This window comes from Xenopus laevis, chromosome 8S (genome assembly GCF_017654675.1).
Source record: "Xenopus laevis strain J_2021 chromosome 8S, Xenopus_laevis_v10.1, whole genome shotgun sequence".
Classification (NCBI taxonomy): Eukaryota; Metazoa; Chordata; class Amphibia; order Anura; family Pipidae; genus Xenopus; species Xenopus laevis.
The window spans coordinates 32,204,265-32,229,175 of NC_054386.1; the positions used below are offsets into that span (position 1 = coordinate 32,204,265).

At 39.1% G+C, this 24,911-nt stretch overlaps 1 protein-coding gene across 3 annotated transcripts in view; it reads left to right on the forward strand.

Annotated features, from left to right (window-relative positions):
• med27.S (mediator complex subunit 27 S homeolog) overlaps positions 1-24,911 on the forward strand; it is a 148,840-nt gene that overhangs the window by 57,201 nt on the left and 66,728 nt on the right. For all 3 annotated transcript variants that reach the window (XR_001932858.2, XM_018232129.2, NM_001096271.1), the window contains exon 3: positions 18,785-18,915. Coding sequence is in view for 2 of the 3 variants with exons in the window: in XM_018232129.2 (XP_018087618.1) it covers positions 18,785-18,915 (131 nt within the window). In the remaining variant the exon portion in view is untranslated. The remainder of the gene's footprint in view (positions 1-18,784; positions 18,916-24,911) is intronic.

Sequence of the window (24,911 nt, forward strand, 5' to 3'; positions counted from 1 at the left end):
TCAGGAGATTCTGAACCGGACGATATACTAACCGGTAATGTACTTTCTAATTCTAATGCACGGGATGTTACTATGGGCAACGATGGTCTTCCTTTTTTAGACAACCCTCCGGCAGATTTGGGCAGGCCCCCTATAGGAAGGGGCAGCACAAGAAGTGCAGCCGCACGCGGAGAGGGAAAAAGAGGAAAAGACCGCAAGAACTAGACATTCCTATTTTCAATCTGTCTAACCATTGTTTATCTGAGGGGGAAACTAGCCTTTTGAAAAAGGGTCTTACATTTGTTCCGACTTCCCCTTTAAATCCATTTCAATGGGACATTGATTTTTTCAAATTTTGCAGGTTACTTTGTTTAAAGGATATTTACCGAGATGGAACTACTTCTGCTCCCACTACTAACTTGAAATTAAAGAGCCTGTACAATCCGCCAGTGACTAATCAGGCTATTAAATTGTTTAAACAAAGTGTGGATTACGATGTGGGGTCCATTATTGGTTCTCAAAAAATTAAAAGCAATTTGTCTAAAACTGAAACTAGAGCTATTGAATCCTTGTCAAGTGACAGCAACATTGTAATCCAGCCTGCCGATAAGGGTGGGGGTATAGTATTGCTGAACTATGCCGATTACCGCAGTGAAATCACACGTCAACTTATGGATGCGAGTGTGTATAAATTACTTAAAAGCGACCCTGGGCAGCTTTTTAAAAAACAGGTTGATGATTACATAAAGCAGTCATTTGATGAAGGATTTATATCGAGTGAGTTGAAATCTTTTTTGACAATTAATTTTCCGAAATGTCCTATATTGTATACCTTGCCTAAGGTGCATAAGAATCTATCCGCACCTCCAGGACGTCCTATTGTTTCAAGTAGGGATAGTCTTTTCCATCCCATCGGTTTATTTCTAGACTCAGTCTTACAACCCATTGTGCAGGCTACACCCACCTATCTGAGGGACACTCCACACCTACTTGATTTGATTAAGGATTTTAGAATAGATTCGGATGACACTATCATTTTAGCCAGTATGGACGTGGTTAATCTATATACGTGCATTCCACATGACTTGGGAGTCGAATCTGTTCGACGATCCATTGCCCAGTGCGAGCTTTATTCAGGACCTAATGTGGAATGCATTATACAATTGTTACATATGTGCTTAACAATGAACTACTTCAGGTTTGAACACAGTTATTATATGCAGGTGTCAGGGACGGCAATGGGAGCGGCCATGGCACCTGCATATGCTAATTTGTTTATGCACCAATTTGAACAAAATAACATTATACCCGAATTTGGCAGAAGTCTTCTATTCTTCAAACGCTACATAGACGATATTTTGATATTCTGGAGGGGCAGTGAAGCTTCCTTCATGTCCATGGTGACCCAGTTAAATGATTTGGGTGGTCCTGTAAGATTTACAGCTACCACCAGTACCAATACTATTCAATTTTTGGATGTGGAAATCAGACGCAAAGATGATAGGTTTGAATTTTCTTTATATAGAAAAAAAACAGATCGAAATACCTTGTTACATTTTAATAGCCAGCACCCAGAGTCTATGAAATCTTCTCTCCCGATTTCACAATTTTGCAGGGTCTTGCGTAATAACTCCTCTGAAGAAATGAGAACAATTCAGCTCAACGAGATGGAAGATAGATTTCGAGCTAGGGGCTATCCGAAGAGATTGCTAAAACGTGCTCTCAATAAGGCCAAAAATAAAGTAATGGAGGGTTATACGTCCAAAAGTTCTCCTGATAGGTTGGTATTTTCTTCACAGTATTCAGGGGCTTCTAGTTTGATTAAAAAAGCGATACAAAATAATTGGAACATCCTACAGGCAGATAGTGGATTAAAATTAACACTTAACAGCCCGCCCTTGATGGCATACAAGAGGGGAGTTAGTTTACACAATTTATTAGTCAAAACGGATCCCACTCAGAGCTACCAACCAGTACGGACAGGATGGTTAGCTGACCGCAAAATGGGTTGCTTTAGATGTCCTACTTGTACATCTTGCAGATATATGAGTCCTAACCAAAGTTTTTTACATCCCCATACGGGGAAAAGATTTGCTATACGATCCCACATCACATGTACCACTACACATGTTATTTATTTAATCACCTGTCCATGTGGCCTTTCTTATGTGGGGAAGACAGATCTTACCTTGCGGCTCCGGATGGATGCCCATCGTTCAGCGATTAGCACTGCCTTCAGGGACAACTGTACAACGAAACCAGTGGCGAAACATTTTCTGGAAAGAGGGCACCGTTTACCCACTTTTAAATATATTGCCATAGATCATATACCACCACCTCGAAGGGGTGGCGATAGGTCAAAAATGCTTCTCCAGAGAGAATGCTTTTGGATAAAAAAACTTAATACCATGATGCCAAACGGTCTCAATGAACAGTTGTCTCTCTCATGTTTCCTCAGTGAAAGATGAGGTTTATTTAAATGTAAACAAGTTCTTCTGCATTTTTGTTTTTAAAGGACAATAAGACTGTTGAACTATGTAGAAATGATTGTTTAACTATGATATAATTGGATACTAATGTGCAACTAAGTATAAATATTATACAGCTAGGGTGGATACAAAGTTACAGCCTTGGTGAAAGGCAACCACGAATTAATAACAATTAACATTGTGACAGCCTTTATTGTCCGCTATGTGTGATGTATGTCGGTGATCTCATTTCCTGTCTTGCATTAGGTGAGGGTATAAAATGCTGTTTGTAATCACATGTTGCATCTTGAAAACGGTCCAAGATCCGGACCGAAACGTCGATACATGTGAATTTTAACATTTGATAAATAAATTAATCTTTTAAATAATTCCAGTGTGCGCTGTTAACTACAACCGGAATTCTATATATATATATATATATATATATATATATATATATATATATATATATATATATATATATATATATATATATATATATATATATATACATATACATATACATATACATATACATATACATATACATATACATATACATATACATATACATATACATATACATATACATATACATATACATATACATATATATATATATATATATATATTATATATATATATTTAATTACCACCATCCAGATATCCACCATCCAGTGAACATGGTAAGGATTTAAAACCTTGTGGCTCATATGCTCATTTTGATAGCACTTGATAGATCTGTTATGTTGTTTGCTGTATAAATTGCCCTTGCTTGAGGTCATCTATCAGTTGTCCAACAGATCTCATGAAGAATCTTGGAGAATTGAATGTTTTATAAAGAATGCAGTGGCCTTCTTTGTGCATACATGGTAAGGTCTTCTCCTGTGATGAGGTCTCCAAACACAGGAATCTTTAAACAATGTCGGACCAACTGGTTTGGTCCCTGGACAAATCATCAGACCATAATGGGGGCTTAGGTAGTAGACCCATTGGGGAGGACCACATCAAGATACTGATGTGGTTATTGTCAGATGGGATATTCTAACCTACAATGTAGATACCCATCTGATCAGACCATAATAGGGGCTTAGGGGCATTGGGGAGGACCATCTCAAGGCACTGTGTTTTTTTTCTCAAGGGATTTCCTAACCTACACAGTACATACCTTACTGATCTTCAGACAGATATCAGTTTGGAAGGTCCTTAAGTGGCTGACCTCATCTGGAGGGACCAAAATGGTAGATTTTATTGAGCCATTTTTGGTCACTTTTAGGCCGTCCTAAAGAATTGGAGATTTAGAGAGGGGATTTTGGCTCTGTGGTGTGAGAGCTTTAAAGAGGTAAGTTTGCTGCAAAAGAGTCAATTGTATTAAAAGGTGGTACTGATGTTCTAACTTAAAAAGGAACCTGATCACCATTATTTTAATTGCTTGTAGAAAACTTGAAGTTAATGGTGCAATAAACCCATAAAACATAGGTACTCAATGGAAATTTTAAGCTAACATCCCCATAAGGGTGAGGTTTTATAAATATTAATGCAAATGTTTCCTTTTCACATACATTAAAGCATACATTAGGTGGTGAGTATTGTGTAAAATCAGCAAGAAACATTGAGCTCAGGGGAGATAGACACATCGTCACTTAAAAAATGCTCTATAGGTTGTGTTCCCCTGCATTCCCCTTTGTCTTCAGTGGCCAGTGGAATTATGGCACTGGCAGTTGTAGATTAAACCTACACACTTCTAAGTGTTCCAAAGGGGTATATGTATACCTACACATTCAAATTTAACAGTGACGCCATGGCTGGAAAGATGGAAGTCTGAAGGTGCAGACATAGACGCTTGACAAGATTGCCTTCCCTTCTTGCCTTTCCCCTCCCTCATTTTGCTGTATGCGTGGTAAATCTCTCTGCTTTTGGAGTGATCAAGAGGCATTGCTGAGCAAGCATGCTAAGGGATTAGAAATGTCATTAATCTTACTGGCTGTGGAAAAACAATACATGTGTTGGGGGTACATCACAAGATGTGATCTCTCACAGCTATTGATCTTGTCTCTAAGGATGACAGTGCATGCAACCTTTCATTTTTGTCGCACTTGAGGAAGAACAATCCGATAAATACTGCTTTATAGAGTGGGGACAGGTCCCTTTTAGTAGTGACAGGTTGTCACAGGGACTAAGATCATTTTAAATGAGATACACACTTAGATCACTTGTAGTCCGTTTACCAAACCTGCAAACGATACCCCAATAACCATAAGTATTTCTTCTGCTGTATATTTTACAGCAGAGGGTTTTGGAACTTTTTGTAGATGAAACCTTAGGCATAAAGGTGCCTTCTGCTCTAAGCCTAGAACAACTCCTTCCTTAATTTTACATCTTAAAGATGTAAAGAGTAAGGTAGAAACCCCCATCAGCCAGCAAGATCCAGACCTTGATCACTGGCTATAAGTTCACCCTGCATTCATTGACCTTCTTGGTCTGACCAAGCAAATGTATATTGATAACATTTGTCTAGTTAACAGGAATACCGCACTTAATAAGTAACACTTTCATACATCAGGCAATTTCTTTGTGTTTTCAGGGACTTTCTCTTGCACCTTACTGATAGGGTTGCCACCATTTCTGGAAAAAAAATACTGGCCTTCCTATATATTTATCTTTTTTCCCTATTAATAACATTGGGATCAACCATTATTTTTACCGGCCAGGCCAGTAAAATAGCGGCAAGGTGGCAACCCTATACTTACTGACCATACACAGTCTCTAGCTATATGTATAATGTAAATGTTTTTCCCACTATGCTATGTGACCATAGTGTCAGTGGGCTGCCCAGAGCAAGAACATATTGTCTGTGGGGTAATCAGCTGAGAAGGCCCATCTGCACTTCTTCATACCCAAACCCCCAGAGTGCTCATCTAGATCATACCTCCCAACTGTCCCGCTTTTAGAGGGACAAGTCCCTCTTTTGAAAGCTCAACGTGCAGTAATTTGTACTGAAAAGTCCAGTTTTTCTCTGCACTGAACAGCCAGAAAAAGAAACAATGTTTATAACTTAATTGGCTTTTTTTTTTTTATATAATTCGGCAGATAGCCCAGCCAGCTGATAAGATACTTTATAACAATTTCAAGATTAGCAAATAAGTCATTGTAACAATATAAGATAAACCGGTCCCTTGGGAAATGTATTCACAGCTTAAAGGGCAATTTACCTTCAGTAGCAAAACTGTAATAACTGGAAAAAAAACAAGGAAATATGTTCAAACTTTCACAACCTGACAAGTTTTGTAAAATGAACGTGGTAATTAGGGGGTGTGACCACAAAAATGGGTGTGGTCAAAAAAATTGCCGTGCTACATGCTCCAATTTTTCCCCCCCTCTTTTTATTTCCAAAATGTCGGGAGGTATGAGCCAGATGGTATTTTCTGACAATTTGCCTGACACCGCACCATCCTCTCTGTTCTTGAGATCAGAAGGTAGCAGAGCAGTTGGTTTGGAGGTAGGAATACACATTTTATTTTAATTAGGGCATTCAAGAAAGCCAGTTCAAACTCAAATGGAAAAATTAAAAAATCATGGATTGGGTACATCCCTAGTGTTCTGGTTGTGTAATGTAGACAAAGGGAAAACATCTTATTGATCGAATTGTCTTTCTCCAGTGACTTTGTCACTGTTCTTATTAGGAAAATAATCATTTTACTTTTAAAGTCTTTCCTTGCCGCGTTTCATATCATATTTTGGAGCCGTTTAAGACATTACATCTGTAACTCCAGGGAGTTCATCTTTTCTAGCTGATTGTAGAGGTCTGCCAAATACTATATATATGACTGATTGGAGTTTGTTCTGCAGGTCATTCTTATATACAACAGCAGTGCATCCAAGAGGCTTGTGTTGGAACTTATTACCAAGTGGGGTATATTGGCCACCACTGTCTGCTTTGTTTAATTTATATGTAGGGAGGCAAGGTTCATGGATAATATAAATTGAATCTTCAGGTCATATTCTATGTTCCTAGGCTGTTCAAAAGGTTCTGTTCGTCATGCATGTGTTAACTTAGCTTGGAAAATGACAATTGTTCACTGTAACTCATTCACATTCACTTTCAGTGCCAGATCTCTTGTTTTCCGGAAGAGTTTATGATATTTTATGTAAGTTATCCTAACATGATAAAACCAGCGTTGGTCTTGTGATCAAGGATAGTAGATTGTACTGCAAGACTTCATCTCAAAGTGAAGCATCTCATTCATTTCAGAAAAGTACTTCTTATATAACCCATATCACTGATTACATGGGAATTTTTATCCCGATGTTAAGACTGATAAGCCAGGTCCTGCGCGCATACGTTTAAAACATAACTTATTTAAAAAAAAACTACTTCTAATGTTTTTTGTTAATTTTCTATGTAACAACTCTACCTTGCCAGTTGAATGGAAACAAGTAACTGATGCTGAACTAGAACCAAGGTCTCAAGTACATGTAATGGATAGAATGCAAGGTCAGAAAGAAATGACAGTTGCCAGAAGGTTGCAAGCAACTGAAGGTAGGATTAAAGGATGGTCATGAGGAGCTGACAGTGGGATTGAAGGAACATCATGATTTTACATTGGTATTGAAGTAAGGACATGAGGAACTGACAGTGGGACTGAAGCAAGGTTATGAGGAACTTACTGGAAATTAAGGAAGGTCCTGAGGCACTGACTGTGGAACTTAAGGAAGGTCATGAGGAACTGACTGTGGATCTTAAGGAAGGTCATGAGGAATTTGACAGTGGAACTTAAGGAAGGTCATGAGGAACTGACAGTGGAACTATCACAAAAATGAATATTATAAATATAATAAATTAAATATTCTGTAAGTTTCTGAAATAATCAAGTTTATGTTGACTATCTCTCTCTCAGCACCTGTTTCACTTCATTCTGTACAGCAGTTGGGTGTCAGATATTCATTGACAGATAGATTCAATATATCTGATAGGGGGGGCTTCCTTTCCTAGCAGATGAATTAGAACTCACTCACTCAAACTGACAATTGAAATGACTTAGCATTATAAGAAACTGGCCTTTGCAGGTTAGGTCAAAATGTCAAAAAAAGCAGCAAAGATCTCAAGGATGAGACAGCTGTAATGAGCAATAAGGTCACTAAGGACTGGTGGTAGAATTGACCCTGAAACTCACAAGCAACTGATAGGCAGAGGCATCAGACATAATAATTGTCAGCGTTGCCTGGAAATCAACTTTAATCTAGATCAGGGGTCCCCAACCTTTTTCACCCGTGAGCAACATTCAGATGTAAAAAGTGTTGGGGAGCAACACAAGCATGAAAAATGTTCCTGGGTGGTGCCAAATAAGGGCTGCGATTGGCTATTGGTAGCCCCTTTGTGGACTGGCAGCCTACAGGAGGTTCTGGTTGGCAGTACATCTGGTTTTCATGCAACCAAAACTTGCTTCCAAGCCAGGAATTAAAAAATAAGCACCTGCTTTGAGGCCACTGAGAGCAACATCCAAGGGTTTGGGGAGCAACATGTTGCTCGCGAGCTACTGGTTGGGGACCACTGATCTAGATAGTATTATTCTGTCAGAATTTAACTTGGCCAGTTGACCATTGCACATTGGCTGCCTTAGGGCAGTTCTTTCGTGAAGCCAAACTTGGAGACAAACTTTTTATATTCTCTTTTAGAAACCCAGTAGAAAATTCTAAATTATGGGCAACTTTATTTTCATCTTTAACACAAAAAACTTGCGTATGTTCATTTTGCTCGCTAAATTGTGTTAAAGATAGAAAGGAACATACTTTATCGTCTACATTTCAGTTCAATTCCGTGCATTTTACCCCATACTGACAATGGTCTCCTCCCTTTGTCTACTAAAGTCTGCTTAATGGCTGTCTAATTGGAGCGGAGCAGGCCCCAGCTTTCTCCATGCCTTGGTTACTTGCTAATTGAAAGACACAGAATCCAGTCCGAGCGAAGTAAGAAGGAAAAAAACAACAACCCGATAATAAAAAGATTCCAAAGCAAGTAAATAAATTGGAAGCACACTGCTTTGCCTCATCGAGTGTGGCATTTGGCCACGTTGAGAATTTACTTCCCCGTTAGCGGATCAAACGTTACTTAAAATCCAAAACATTTCCAAACGGGCCTCATTACCAGAGGAATTTTCTTTTAATCAATTAGAGGCGAGTAATTTCTATCTCTCTAGCTTTCTAACTGCTCGCATGAAACTAAGGCCGGCTCCTGCTTTGCCGACTTCTGATAGCGTTCAAAAAGCCACGCTGCATTTTAAGCAGAATGGTTAAAAAAAAAACAAAAAAACCCTCATTAACGGGGAGAAAGAGAATGATTTTAATGAGGAGACACAAGGGCTTGTGTTTTAGTTAAAAGGAAGCAGGCCTGTGCGTATGTGTATGCCAAATGCATGTATAGAGGCAACAATGTCGAATAAGCCCAGGCATCTGCTAAATTATGCATCCATTCCCCCGGGAGAAAGGAGACATTTTTGACACAACTTATTTACATCTGTTTGCCTTTCTGTTCTGAAATAATAATATAATATATAATTCAAATATTTTAAAAGGATTTCCGTTTTCTTTGTCATAATAAAACAGTAGCTTGTACTTGATCTAAACTAATATATAATTAATCCTTATTGGAAGCACAACCAGCCAATTGGGTCTATTTAATATTTACATGATTTTCTAGTAGACTTAAAGTCTTAAGACCCAAAATACAGAAAGATCTGTTTTCAGGAAAGCACTAGGTCCCGTGTGATCTGGATAACAGGTCTCCTACCTGTAATAAAACAGTACCTTGTGCTTGATTCAAACTAAGATATAATTAATGCTTATTGGAAGCAAAACCAGCCTATCGGGTTTATTTAATGTTTACATAATTTTCTAGTAGACTTTAACGTATGAAGATCCAAACTACGGAAAGATCTGTTATTCGGAAAACCCCAGGTCCGGAGCATTCGAGATAACAGGTCCTATACCTGTATTAGGTTTGTGGTGATTTGTGTGAACGATGATAGAGCATGGTGCGTTTAACTTTTTTTAGGGGCCCTGACTTTTTTAGGAATTCTCAGATGGAAATAGAATTTCTAAAATGGAATAGCTTTGTTAGCTTTGATATATGGTATCTCTGTGTAGAAGATATGAGCAAATTTAAGGTGGCCATACAGCAGCGACCTCCAACTGGTTGCTTGTGAGCAACATGTTGCTCTTCGACCCCTTATATGTTGCTCCCTCAGCAGGTGCTTCTTTTTTAATTCCTGGTTTAAAGGCAAGCTTTAGTTGCATAAAAATCATGTATGCTGCCAAACAGAGCCTCCTGTGGGCTGCCAGTCCACACAGCACTTTTTTGGCATCCCAGGAACTTTTTGCATTCTTATGTTTCTCTCCAACTATATTTTTTTACGTTTGAATGTGACTCGTGTAAAAAAAATGTAATCAAAGATGAGGAGTATTGGGCTAACACAATGCCAGGAATAGGCACAGACAGGATGAGATCACATCAGTTAGCCCATGCAGTCCTCAATTGGATGGGGCCATCAAACCTGCCTGATCAACATCTCACCGATTTTTGTCCAAGTATTGATCATGGAGGTCCATCAGAGCAGCTACCGAATCTAAAGGACCCAAATTGCACCTTAATTCTGCTTGTTTATGGCCACCTTTAGAAGGCTTGTCCTGCTAAATTGTGTTTAGTACAGGGGAATACCTATCCTGCCATAAATTTATGGTATCTCTCTGTATAGGCTATGCGCAAACTTAAGGGGCTGTTCCTGCTGAATTGTGCTTAGTACAGGGGATGCACCGAATCCAAGAGGCTTCGACTTTTTTCAGCAGGTTTCCGATCCGAATTCTAATTTGCATCATTTGCATATGCTCATTAGGATTTGGTTCGGTATTCAGCCAAATCTTTCGCAAAGGATTCAGGGTTCAGCCAAATCCAAAATGGAGGATTTGGTGCATCCCTACTTAGTACAGGAGAATTCATATGCTGCTCTATTTTTATGGTATCTCTGTACAGGCTATGGGCAAACTTAGGGCTGTTCCTACTGAATTGTGCTTAGTACAGGGGAATACCTACGGTATGCTGCCATAGTTTTGTGAGATCTCTCTGTACAGGTCATGATGGCATAGTTATGAGAGTATCTTAATACAGACAATAAGGCAACCCTCATATGAACTGTAATAATCATGAGAAGTGGTAGCTCCCATGCTCAGTCATTCACTATATCAGCTGTGCCTCCATTCAGAAGCCTTCTCCGTATAGCACATATCAAATACACTGTGACACTAATTTACTAACACACTTTATCTGCCCCCCCCCAGCAGGGACCAGTCACATATTTGCATTCATTACTCTAACTGCAGTGGACTGATCTAAGCTAATTGCTGATTGGTTGCTAGGGGTTACCCCTCATTTGCCGATTCTATGATGCCTGGTGACTTCTGCTGGCTCTTAATCAGCCTAATCCAAGGTGTGACCTGCCGTCTCGGGGAGAGCTTTATCTCAAATCCCCCTAATCACAAGTGCTTTGGCTTCAATGCTCTGCGCTGATGTTTAAATAATGTATAAATAGGGTTAGACAGGAGCAGCCTGTCAGATTTATTAACTTTGACCTTTTCTCCCATTAAAAAGACAGTTTGTTAAATATTTAATGTTTGCTCCTAGAGTTTAGGCAGCTTTTGCTGCTAGGAGGGCGCTGAGCATCTGATGAACACAAGTTATTTAAGGAGAAGGCATAGTGCCCCCCCCCCGAGCACACGGTTTAATTTAAGCAGCATTTTTATTCAAATATCAGGAAAACATGCATATTTATCACATTGCTTTGTAGTTGGTCTTTAGTTTGTAGGAGATGTTTCTTTTTCCAGTTCTTTCCAGCTACAATTCCCATCCTCTTCAACCTACAGTTACACAATCTAGAAACCTGCATGATTGTATAACTGGAGTAACATCATTTCTAATCCATAGTGACGTCACTTCTGATGCATAGTGACTTCACTTCTGATCCATAGTGACTTCACTTCTGATGCATAGTGACTTCACTTCTGATCCATAGTGATGTCACTTCTGATCCATAGTGATGTCACTTCTGATTTATGGTGATGTCACTTCTGATCCATATTGATGTCACTTCTGATCTAAAGTCACGTTACTTCTGATCCATAGTGACGTTACTTCTGATTCATAGTTACAGCACTTCTGATCTATAGTGATAGCTTTTCTGATTCATAGTGGCATCACTTTGTTTCACAAAGAAAGGTGATTGTAGTGGCGTTCTGCAATGGTCCCACAAAGATATTGGGCAGAAAGCCCCAGATTTCCTGACCATTCGACCGGTCAGTGGTTACCGTACCTGGTAAAGTGAGCACTGTAAACCCCCACCAGCCCAAGGTAAAAACAACCCCCCCCCCCGACCTGGTTGATTTGCCTCTGGAGTGATGTTGCTTCCAGTCCATGGTGACAGCACTTCTGGTTTTGCGGGTCATGGGTCAGTAAGTATGTTAACCTATTGACTGCAGGGCCAGGTAGCGGGTCTGGAGAAGGGGCATAATGGGTTTGCAGGTTTTGACAGCATCGGTCTTCTGAACTTGATCCACAAGGTTGTTCACCTTTAAATAAACTGTTAGTATGATGAAGAGAACATTATTGTGAGACAATTTGCAATTGGTTTTCATTGTTTATTATTTGTGGTTCTTGAGTTATTTTGCTTTTATTCAGCAACTCTCTGGTTTGCAGTTTCAGCAATCTGGTTGCTAGGGTCCAAATTACCCTAGCAACTATGCATTTATTTGAAGAAGAGACTGGAATGTGAATAGGAGAAGCCCTGAATAGAAAGATGAGCAATTAAAAGTAGCAGAAACAATAAATGCGTAGCCTTACAGAATATCTATTTTTAGATGGGGTCGAAACAGTAAGAAGAAGGCAAATAATTAAAAAAAACTATAAAAAAATAAATAATAAAAAACTATTGAAATGTTTCTTAGAAATGTCCATTTTATAACAGACTTACAAGTTAACTAAAAGGTGAACCACCCCTTTTATACAATTCTCTTTCTTCATGATTAAATTGAATTCTGACAATTCTGGACATTCTCCCCATTAAATAATATAGTGTGAGACTCCACACAAGCGAATTAATCTTCTAATGGACAGTCTGACACAGCACAGCAGGGCCTTAAAGGGACATTAGACATTATGGATTTAAACATAAAAGCTTTAGTGGCTATTCTCTGTATTACAAGTGTCAAGACATTTGTCATTTGTCTATCGGGAAGTTAGTTTGTCTGTTTAATAAGCATACAAGTAGATTTACATTGCCGGTTCCCCATCATAAGACAGAATACAACTTCAGCATTTCTATAATGCGCTGCAGAATAAATTGGTGCTATATAAATACCAGGAAATAAATAATATTATACATATCTGCTCATCTGCACCTCCGCATGTTCTGCGCAATCAATCAGTTAATCGGAAGGCACCCACCCATATTGTTTGTGTCCCCTTGCTCGCTCTTTGTCCGACCCATAGACGGGTTACTTCAGCAGAAATATCCAATCGACAAACCTACTGGTATAAAGGTATCCATTGGCCTCCTGCACCCAACATACACGTTTTAAAAGCTGTACAGGATAGGAACTGTTATCCAGACTGCTTGGGACTTGGGTTTTCTGGATAACAGATCTTTCTGTAATTTGGATCTCCATACCTTAAATCTACTGCAAAATCATGAAAAAATTAAGGGGGTTATTTACTAAACTCCAGTCAGGCTTTTTGGGTCAAAACTTGTCAGGGTTTTTTTTTTTTTTTTTTTTTTTAAACTTACATTTTTTAAGATTTATTAAAGCCCTATGCAGCAAAAGTCCAGAATCCAAAAAATCTGCTGAGCTTTTGTATAAGTCAATGGCAGAGGTCCATATCCTATTATGAAGTTTCTGTGGTCTTCGCTGGAATTAGCCAGAAATTCCAACCTTCTCTGGCACAAATCCAAAAAAATCCATGCTTTTTGGAAACAAACCTGAAAAAACTTTATCGAGTTTTTACCGGGAACTGTTTAAGTCGTGCTTTTTAAGGAATAAATAAGGTCAAATTGTGGATTCTGGTTTGGTCTGACTTTTTTAATTTAAAAAATCAGAAAAGTTTGGATTTTGATAAATAACCCCATAAATAAACCCAATAGGCTGGTTTTGCTTCCATTTTTTTCAAAATTAATCAGTTAATAGTGCTGCTCCAGCAGAATTCTGCACTGAAATACATTTCTCAAAAGAGCAAACAGATTTTTTTTATATTCAATTTTGAAATCTGACATGGGGCTAGACATATTGTCAATTTCCCAGCTGCCCAAGTCATGTGACTTGTGCTCTGATAAACTTCAATAACTCTTTACTGCTGTACTGCAAGTTGGAGTGATATCAGCCCCATCCCTTTCCCCCCCCCCCAGCAGCCAAACAAAAGAACAATGGGAAGGTAACCAAATAACAGCTCCCTAACACAAGATAACAGCTGCCTGGTAGATCTAAGAACAGCACTCAATAGTAAAAACCCATGTCCCACTGAGACATATTCAGTTACATTGAGATGGAAAAACAGCAGCCTGCCAGAAAGCATTTCTCTCCTAAAGTGCAGGCACAAGTCACATGACCAGGGGCAGCTGGGAAATTGACAATATGTCTAGCCCCATGTCAGATTTTGAATATTGAATATAAAAAAAATCTGTTTGCTCTTTTGAGAAATGGATTTCAGTGCCGAATTCTGCTGGAGCAGCACTATTAACTGGTTCATTTTAGAATTTTTTTTTTTTCCCATGACAGTATCCTTTAAGGATTAATAATATCTTAATTGGGATTAAGTACAAGCTACTGTTTTATTATTACAGGTATAGGATCCCTTATCCGGAAACCGATATCCAGAAAGCTCCGAATTACGGAAAGGCTGTCTCCCATAGACTCCATTTTATCCAAATAATCCAAATTTTTAGAAACGATTTCCTTTTTCTCTGTAATAATAAAACAGTAGCTTGTACTTGATCCCAACTAAGATATAATTAATCCTTATTGGAGGCAAAACCAGCCTATTGGATTTATTTAATGTTTAAATTAATTTCTAGTAGACTTAAGGCATGAAGATCCAAAGATCCGTTATCCGGAAAACCCCAGGTCCCGAACATTCTGGATAACAGGTCCCATACCTGTACTAAGAAAACAGAAATAATTTAAAAAAAATTGGATTATTTGGACGAAATTAAAGGAAAACTATACCCCCCAAACAATGTAGGTCTCTATAAAAAGATATTGCATAAAACAACTCATATGTAAAATCCTGCTTCATGTAAATAAACCATTTTCATAATAATATACTTTTCTAGTAGTATGTGCCATTGGGTAATCATAAATAGAAAAATGCCATTTTAAAAAATAAGGGCTGCCCCCTGGGATTGTAGGATTCATTGTACTCACAAACATACCAACAAACCATACATGTTAGGTCACATGAGCCAATTAAAAGACAGAGTTGTGTCTTTTGCTTCCACACTTCCTGTTACAGTTAGAGTTGAAGTATTTCTGGTCAGGTGATCTCTGAGGCAGCACACAGACCATCACGAAATGGTGGCTCAAGGCAAGAGATGTAAAAGGGCAATATTTACTTAAATATATATTCCAGTTTGGTAAGATTCTTTAATATGCCACTTAATATGATATGAACTATCTGTTGCTTAAGTGTTCATTTTGGGGGTATAGTTTTCCTTTAAGTCAATGGGAGACGGCCTTTCTGGTGAACAGGTTTCAGGATAACTTTGTTTCATAAAATTGTGAAACATTTATCTTTCCCTTCCTTTTCGCTTATCGATTTACAATTTGAAGGAATTTCAATGGTGGGGGGGAGCCTTCCTATACTATAAGATTTACAATAGGGATTTTAGCTGAAAGATTTGTTGCTGTCTGATATCATGGAGATAAATAGAAGAAAGCAGAAGAAAGTGTTTTGTGAAAATTTAACATCATCAGAGTTCTGTACCTGTTTGTACAGTATGTGATCACTATGCAGATTCAATTGCAAACATATGTTACACCAATGCAGGCACAATGCCTTTTGAGATTTATATTTAAAACAAAGAATTTAACATTTTAAACACAATTTCCTTCTTCTTTCTAATAATAAAACAGTAGCTTGTTCTTGATCCCATCTAAGATATAAGTAATCCTTATTGGAGGCTAAACAATACTATTGGTTTTTTATAATGTTTAGATGATTTTTAGCAATTGTAAAGTATGGGGATCCAAATTATGGAAAGGTCTCTTATCCAGAAAACTGTAGGTCCTCAGCATTCTAGATAACACTTTCCACACTGTAAGAAAACCTACCTGCCCTGGTGGTCTAGTGGGGTGGCGGGGTCCTCTTCCGGCGCCATCTTGCCTGCCTTAGGGCACGGCGTGCCTGTGCATTGTTTTTAGGCGCAAACACGCCAGCGTTTTGGCGCGAATTCTGTCCCCTATAAAAGGCCCATTCTGACTGCAGACAGATGCCCGTGATAGAATCTTGATTCTAGTGGTTCCTGAAGCCTTGTGCTGTCTGTTCCTGTAAAGCTTTATCTGTTATTGCGGTTTTGATCCCTGCCTGTTCCTGACAATTCTGATATCTGCGTGCCTTGACCCAGCATGTCTGACGATTCTCTTGCCTGCTCCATTTGTACCGTGACCTTCGGCCCAAAAGACTCTGCCCCTTTGCCAGCCAGAACATCTCGCCTTGCACCTCTCGTTAAGTCCAGGTGGCACCCAAGTAAGCTGAGGGCTCCTCCCGAAGCCCAACGGTGGTCACACAACTGGTGAAGCCGAGCCGAGACCAGGGTGCTTGGCACTTGTTCTGGTATTGGGTGCCGGTCGTGACACAAGAGCCGTGGACATCCTACAAATTATATCCTTATAATGAGTACTTAGTAATGTCATTTGAGTCTAATTGACTAAACAAAATTTGTGTACAGGTATGGGACCTGTTATCCAGAATGGTCGCGACCTGGGGGTTTTCAGATAACGGATCTTTCTTTCCTCATACCTTAAGTCTACTATAAAATCATGTAAACATTAAATAAACTCAATAGGCTGGTTTTGCCTCCAATAAGGATTCAGTATATCTTGGGATCATGTACAAGCGACTGTTTTATTATTACAGAGAAAAGGGAAAATCTATTTTACACATATGGAATATTCGATTATAATGAAGTCTATGGAAGACCGCTTTTCTGTAATTCTGAGCTTTCTGGATAATGGGTTTCCGGATAATGGATCCTATACCTGTATTATAAATATATTATGAAAACCTTGTTGTAAAATGTGAGGATATCAGAAGTCAAGGACCTTGTGCCTTTATATGGAACTCCTCATTGGGACACCAATATATACACTTTTACTTCAATAGAGACGCAACAAAACACCCAAGTTTGTCAGCCCTAAGTGTCCGTTAAAGGGGTGCTGATATTAAGGTTATAATCCCCCCACCGGTACAACTTGGGTTGAAAAGTAAGTCACTTTTAAGAATAGAAATGTATGCATAGGGAGTTGCAGGTTGTAATTGCTCAGCCTCAACGCCACATATAATTATATATTATATATAAATATATATAATCAGTCAATTACTCAAATCAGTTACTTAGTTTCTGCATGTACTTGCCCATATTTCAGGTTCTAGCATTCATTAAAACTTCATTCTACTAATCAGCTTTTCCGGGCTTGAGTTAATGAACACTAGCTACAGAAAAAGGCCACCGGTTATAAAGACCTGTGAGGGTTTGAACTTCTCACAGTTTCCTTAGAGATTTGTTTTCCCCCTCAAACTGATCAGTCGCAAGACAATTTGGTTTCTACCTTCCAGAAGTCTTATAAAAACTATGTTTCTTGGTTCTTTTCTGCCGATAGCAAGGTTACAGAAGAAGTTTGTTGGATACAGGGTTTTTCAGCCTTAAGGAAGCCTTTATTCAAGGATTTGCTACAAGCGTTTCCAGGATTATTATTTATTTTATTATTTATATATTATTGTTGTAGTTAAGGGAGCTCATTATCTATTCTTGGTTCTTCATGGAGAAATGACATCCAATTTGTAAGGGTGGTTTATGTTAGGTTAATGTAAAACCTCCATAAAACTATCCTTATTGTAGTTCTGAGCTCTCCATGAATCCCGTTTTAGCCATGTAGTAAAGTGACTCATGTCTCAAGCTCTGAAAGTTAACTTTAAGGACTAAACTCCACAAGGGCTTTTGTAGGGTGTGTTGGATCGATAAAATACACCCATCAGGTCAGATGTAGTTGCACTGGTCAAAATATTATGGGACTGATACAAAAATCTGACTTGACTGTCCGATGTGACCATTGCATGCTGCTTTTTCATCCGAAAAGATAAAAACAGATGGTGTCTTTTGGATGGTCTTTTTCCCTCATTGAGATATATTGACTTCAAATGTAAACACGTGAACAAAAGACTCAATCCGACTTTTTCTAAACCAACTTTACATTCTAGCCTAGGGTGGGATCAGATTTTGTAGCATCCTATGAAGTCTCGTGCTCTTGTGGGGTGTTTCATGGTGGATCAGAAAATCTGACTAACAAAATCTGATGAAAAGCGCTTGTGGAGTTTTACTGTAAGAGCTGAATCTCGTAAAGGAAATGTGATGTGTCTAAGGAAGCCGCTGACTCATTATACCACTTTACTCCAAAGTAGGTGTCTACTGATGCAAGACGTTGCTGGAATAAGCATTCTGCTGACCAGTGCACCTTCAGGGCAACAATCTTGAGCAATATCTTTATACCGGAGATATTGGCCAGACATTCAAACATATTGGGAAATGTCATCTACTGGTGTATGGTTCTTTGGTAGATGAGAAATTGAAGCAGAGCCACAACTTCTTCTCATGTCCTGCAGTTTGCTACATTCAGCTGTGGGTCCAACCAAACTGTACCATAGAATGGTGTCCACTTAGGCCTTAGGGCCAATTGATACCAACTACTGTAAGGTAGTTTATCACCACCCACAAGAACGTGCAGAATGAACTAAGCTTATGGGCTATAGCTTCCTTTTAATAAGTATGGGGTTTTGATTGAAGATAAATGGGGATAGAGAAGAAAACAAAATCAGTTTAATTCAAACAATAAGGAGAACTGTAAAATCCTTGCAAACCTTAGAGCGGACTTTAAAGTGAAGTGTCTATTGACAAGACAAACCTCTAGTCTATTGAATGCTTTTACTGTCAGCTGTTGACATAGCTTATCCAAGTGGCACTCTATTGGCTATTGATTGCTAACTGAAGTTACTCTAAGTTAAATTTCTCCTCCTTTCTGTCTTGTAGCTGCAGTTCCACGCTGGCCTTGCATCGGGTCTCCTTAATCAGCAGTCGTTGAAACGGTCCGCAATTCAGATGGGCGTGTCAACAAAACGCAGACCAAAAGTGCAACCAACTACTCTTGCCCTTCCTCCTCAGTAAGTAAAGCCATGGTCCAGACACGAATAAAGCAATGATGATCAGGTTGAAAACATATGGAGCCCAGAATTTATTCATTTGTGGTTTTTTCGCTATTTAGCTTTTTGTTTAACAGCTCTCCGCTTGTATTCTGGCTCCAGACTGCTGTATGTAAGTGGCATTTCAGCATAGTCAATGTTAGTTATTTTCGGTCTTCAAGTCCTATTCATTTTAAGAGCTTCAGCTATCATTCTGTAATATAGCAGAGAGACCCAACGCCTTGACCAATGCTTCACTCTAGTCCTTCACAACAAGGGTGCCAATCTTTATTTGACTACATTTTAATCTGAGAAGCTAATAATGCTGAAGAACAAAAGTTTGCTTGTGATTTTTGTTTTATTAAACCACAAAAGTGGCAAGAGACTTTACTAGCAGCCCACTTCTCTTATTCCGAAGCATTAACTAGCAATATTCTGGGGATAGCTATCAGATAACCTGTAATGAAGCCGTAATCCTCCCTTCCCCTCTACTGATTTGGAAGGCGGAGAGCCGACTAATTAAAAATTAAAATACTGTTTGCCTTTCCAGTTTATGACGATAGGTATTTGTACAAGTCTGGGATTATGCTAATAAAGAGATCTATGTCCAATAAATTTAATTTTACAGAAGCTCATTCTGCATTCTCTGAGTTGCGCTAACCCACAAGAGCTTTGTTCAAGTGGCAGAAAAAGTAAACTACTTTTGTCTTTTGTCCGTTGCTGTTTGTTTTTAATTTCAGTTCACTGTACTTTCAGGCGGATAGGCTGCCAGTCCACATAGGGGCTGCTAATAGCCAATCACAGCCCTTATTTGGCACCGCCGGGAACTTTTTGCATGCCTCTCCAATTTTTCTTTACATTTAAATTTGGCTCACGGGTAACATTCTGTATTTTTCAGCTGTCAAGATGTCCGCTATAAAAGGTCAGAATCTGACCATGGTGGAAGCTGATCCAAGGTGGCCCATGTGTAGGAAAACCAAAAGGTCATGAGTTCAAGATTTCAGGTTGAGGTCCCTTATCTCCCAGATAATCTGGAGTGAGTCTTTAGGTTCTTGCCTAGAAAAATAAGCCAAAAGCAAAAGTTTTTTCAGACAACCTGGACCATTATATTTTGCCTATTGTGCCCTAATTGGACACTTGCTACTGGATTTAGCATGTATGTATGTTTTAGACTTCCTCAATATAAATAGAAGAGGACAATAATGAATAGCGAAAGTGTTTTCAATCAGACTGTTCAAAGTAAGCTGTATTTACTGTAATTATTTTGGGCATTTTATATTACGGATCTGCTTGTACAATATAATTGTAAAACTTAACAAACCTAATGATATTTTGGAAGCAAAGAGATGAGGAGTAATAGGGTTTTGAGAAGACGCCGATAGATTCCAATAGATGGATCTTGCGTTCATGTTAAAGACCTAAATGCATATTGAAATAGTGGATTCTAAGAGGTGCTGCTAATTGGCCTGTTCTTGATGGTAGCACGCGACATCTGATGTTTTCAGACAGATTAAGACTTCTGACCTGCTTAAACCATAGCTTTAATCTTCTTACACACATCCCGTGAAACAGCTTTCATTAGCCAACCATTCTAAAAAGAAAAGTAAAAAGGCACGTGGATTTTATAAGCTCCTTTAAGTTATTTCAAGACAGGCTTTTTTAATTAACGTATTCGATTAGTCAGTCTTGCCAAGCTTTAGTACAGAGCAAAACCACCTGAGAATTAAGTGAAGATCTAATGTGTTAAGTGGAAATAGTGTGGGCAAGAAATCAGAAATTGTGCATTTGTGAAAATGAAGGTCTGTCAGACCAGATACGTATCGCAAAAGCTATGCTGAGGGTCCATTAAACAAGACCGCTGAGAAAAGAGGTATTTGGCATGAAGGTCCATCTAAATTGAAGAAGGGGCATAGCATTTGTAATTATGATTAGAGCAGAGAAATAGGAATATAGAAGTCTTGAAAAAGGTCCTCCTAAATAAATAGGTCGGAAGAGAGAAATTTGATGGTTCCTTCAATTGTTCTAGACTGTATCAGAATCTTGTATGAAGGTCCATAAAGTATGTGCAGATAAGCAACATTTAGGGAATCTGGAATTAATGCTTCTCAGTTCAGAAGTGTAGGACATGTGAATTCTGTAATGTAGGAAAGATGTTGAAGAAAAGTGGGTTGAAACATGTTAACTGAAGATCCATAAAACAAAATAAAAGGTAAAAGAAAGGCAGCTCCATCATACAATATAGGCAGGACAATTTCTAGAATGAAGGTTCATCAAAGGAGATCAGGAATGAAGGTTCATGCAGATAAGGTAGAGCAAAAAGTAGAAATCTGGTGTAAATATCTATTTTTGTGTAGGAGAACAGAGATTTGGAATAAATGAATAATCAGAAGGGATGGAATTTGTGATAGTTTGGGCTCCAAGCCCATTAGATTTGTTTGCAGCTAATATGACCATATATTTACATAGTCCAGCATTTATAATTCTGGGTCATCTACATTTCTTGAATTATGTAGTAACCATGAAATAATTCTGCTAGATGTCTAGTTAGTAAGAGACATCAATCAAAGATGCATTTGCAGGCATTGCTGTTCTGCTTTGAGTTCCATACTGGGTGTATGGTGTACCTTCACATTGATTGCACTAATTAGTAGCTGCTTCTCCTTCAATACAGAAAAAAAATTGGGAAATTTGGTGCTATTGGGTTAAAAGACCAGTTTTGTCTTTTTAATTTAATTTCTCAAATAAGTCTTTAAACAAGACAAATGGCTCTTTAAAATAGGGGAGCTAGGACTCCAGTGTGGAGAGTAGTTACAGCATAACGGGCTATCAAAGAAAATCTTATCTTGGAAACTGTAACTTCATTCCAATACCTAAAGAAAGCACATATGTTCCCTTTGTTTAAAAAAACACCCATTTACTGCTTAAAATCGAATGGACCTCTTGTGGACAAAGCTGAGGCTGCTGTGATCTATTGGTCACCAGCTCAACATCTACTGGTTGATTGTGATCCACATTTGGGCACGTCCCTTTTTTTTTTTTCTTCTTCTATGAATTGAACCTTGAAGAATTCCAGTAATGTTACTTGGGTGGATGAAGATTGTCAAAGTAATTGAGCAACACACATAAAAATACAAGTTTGAAAGAGTAACAAAATAGGAATCAATGTGGTTATTCAAGACCATTTGTGGATCCGATCTCATACTGGATGTAAAAGGCCTATACAAGATGTCAAGTACCATAATGCCACACAGTAGAGTCTATATTTCCTAGTTCCTTTTTGATCTATACCTCACTATCTGTTGTCTTTAAATCTACCCCATGTACCACAGGCTTAAGATCTACAGTTTCTGGAGTTTCAGATTTTTATAGCTGCAAATAAGCTTCTGTGCGTTTTAGGGATGCACCGAATCCAGGATTCGGCCTTTTTGAGCAGGATTCGGCCAAATCCTTCTGCCCGGCTGAACCGAATCCGAATCCTAATTTGCATATGCAAATGAGGGTCAGTGTGGGAAATTGCGTGACTTTTTGTAAGAAAACAAGGAAGTAAAGCATGTTTTTCCCTTCCCACCCCTAATTTGCATATGGAAATTATGGTTCGGATTCGGTTCGGTATTTGGCCGAATCTTTCGTGAAGGATTCGGGGGTTCGGCCGAATCCAAAAAAGTGGATTCGGTGCTGAAGGGGACAACGAACCGACTGCTACTGGAACCTTTGGATTTCGTCTGACCAACAATGCCTAGCATTCCGGATCCGGTTTACTTGCACAAAGAAACACCAACGAGTGGATCAGAATAACAAGTTCCGTTTATTGAAGGTCAAACATAGGCTTATATAGTTATAAGTAAAGACGTCCCAATATAGTGACGTATCAGCATAGTTATTAGCTTAGTAATAGGTATATCCTTCAGGATGGACAAGATAGAAAAGAGACAAATATGTGCATGCGCGTTAGCTAAGATATTTTGTCTGAGGCAAGCTGATAATATTGTTTATAGTACATGATGATACTTATGCAAGGTTGTCTAAGAAGAGACAGTACAGGGTCGTACAGGAAAACAAGTACAGAGGCCTATAAGGGTCGGCACGTAGGCATGTTAACCCTTCAGGTGCATCCCTAGTGCGTTTCAGTAAAAGGAGGGATAGTTATATTAACCCATGAAGGCATAGCTCTTTATTTTCGCTTTCACACAAAATATTCCTATGATTTAGAAGAAGTGTGTAAACTATGCCTTGCAATACATCATTAATGCTCATCGTACCTGGCATGAATTCCAATAGAGATCCTAGAGGGGGGCCCTGGTGCGTGATGCGCAGCCGGGCCCCGCCCCCCTCTGTACGGCCGCATTTAGCCACATTTGTATGTGGCGCACGGACTGCCGGGGGGCCCCGAGGGGGTGCGGGCCCTGGCCCGCTCGCACCCCCTGCTCCCCCGGTAGTTCCGCCACTGATGAATTCTATTATCCTTATTTACAGTAGGGGGTACATTATCCCTGCAGCCTTGTGCTTTTATATGATCACAAAACCCCTCAGTGACTTCTAATATCCTTATCATTTACAGTCGGGGGTGCATTATCCCTTATAATACATGAGTGATACTAAAGGTTCACTGTATAACTCAGCCTGTAGCCTTGTACCTTTATATGGTCACTGAATTCCTTTTCCCTTCCCTTTAATTAAGAATACAGTGCATATTTATGCAGCCTTTTCCCATTGGAGTGAAATGCCCCCTGTCCCTTTCTTCTGTACCTGGTTGGCAGCCGATGTGCTGAGAAATTATCTCTGTTCCCGCGCAGCTAATGAACCATTGGAACACCACGTTTACATAAACAGCCACAAGTGAACTATGATTCTCACAACATGACTTTTATTGCCACTTACACTGTTATGCTTCTTGGCTGTTGCCAGCATTAGGTTCCTCGAATCTTGCTAACAGTTACCGTTACTGTACGCATTTCTGGCTGGGAAATTTACAGCAGGAGGTCGACTTGGCTTGCAGCAAATCTGTTAAATCATGCGGAACGTTTAAGAACGCCTTGTTAATGTTTCTCGTGTCTTTGGGTTTAGGGAGCTGTGGTGAGTAGGATCATTGCCATGGAATTAATAGCTTTGGTTGCACTGAGATGCCAGACAGACTGATAAGGAAGCAGCAACATTACTATGAGTGGGTGCTGGCTTAAAGGGTACAGGTATGGGATCTGTTATCTGGAAACCATTTATCCAGAAAGCTCAGAATTATGGAACGGCCATCTCCCATAGACTCTATTATAATCAAATAATCCAGGTTTTTTACAATTGATTTCCTTTTTCTCTGTAATAATAAAACAGCACCTTGCACTTGATCTCAACTGAGATATAATTAATCCTTATTGGAAGCAAAACCAGCCTATTGAGTTTATTTAATGTTTACATGATTTTCTAGTGGACTTAAGATATGTAGATCAAAATTTTTTATTGATGATACTATTGATTCCCAAGACAATTCTACTGGGCCCAATCCCCCACCAGATTGCCCACTCTCACTCGCTGCCCTTGTGGTTTTCATATCCACTGCTGCACACCTCCTCAACTTGTTGAATGCACCATCTCCTGGCTGACACTCTCTCAATCAAGAACTCAAGCCTTTGCGACCCAAGCATTGCACCCTAGGCAAGTCCTGCCTACCCCTAGTTCTGGGCTTCATCCATTTGCATAGTGGGTGAATTGACCCACTTATCTGGCATCCCATTATCCAGAGCACTCCTGAAACCACAATGGCCAATGCAGTCCTCCCGAAATCCTGCAATATCCACTCTAACCTGAACTTTTTGCTAGGGACTCAGTTTCTCTATCCCACACTTCCCTTGTCCTTCTTTTTGATCCTAGTCACAGATCAGGCAGGAGTTCTAAAATATCCACTCAAGCGATCAGTGCTACATATACAATTGAATATTCATAAATGAATTGCAGAAACTCCCCTTATCCAGCAAGTTGTGAGTCCT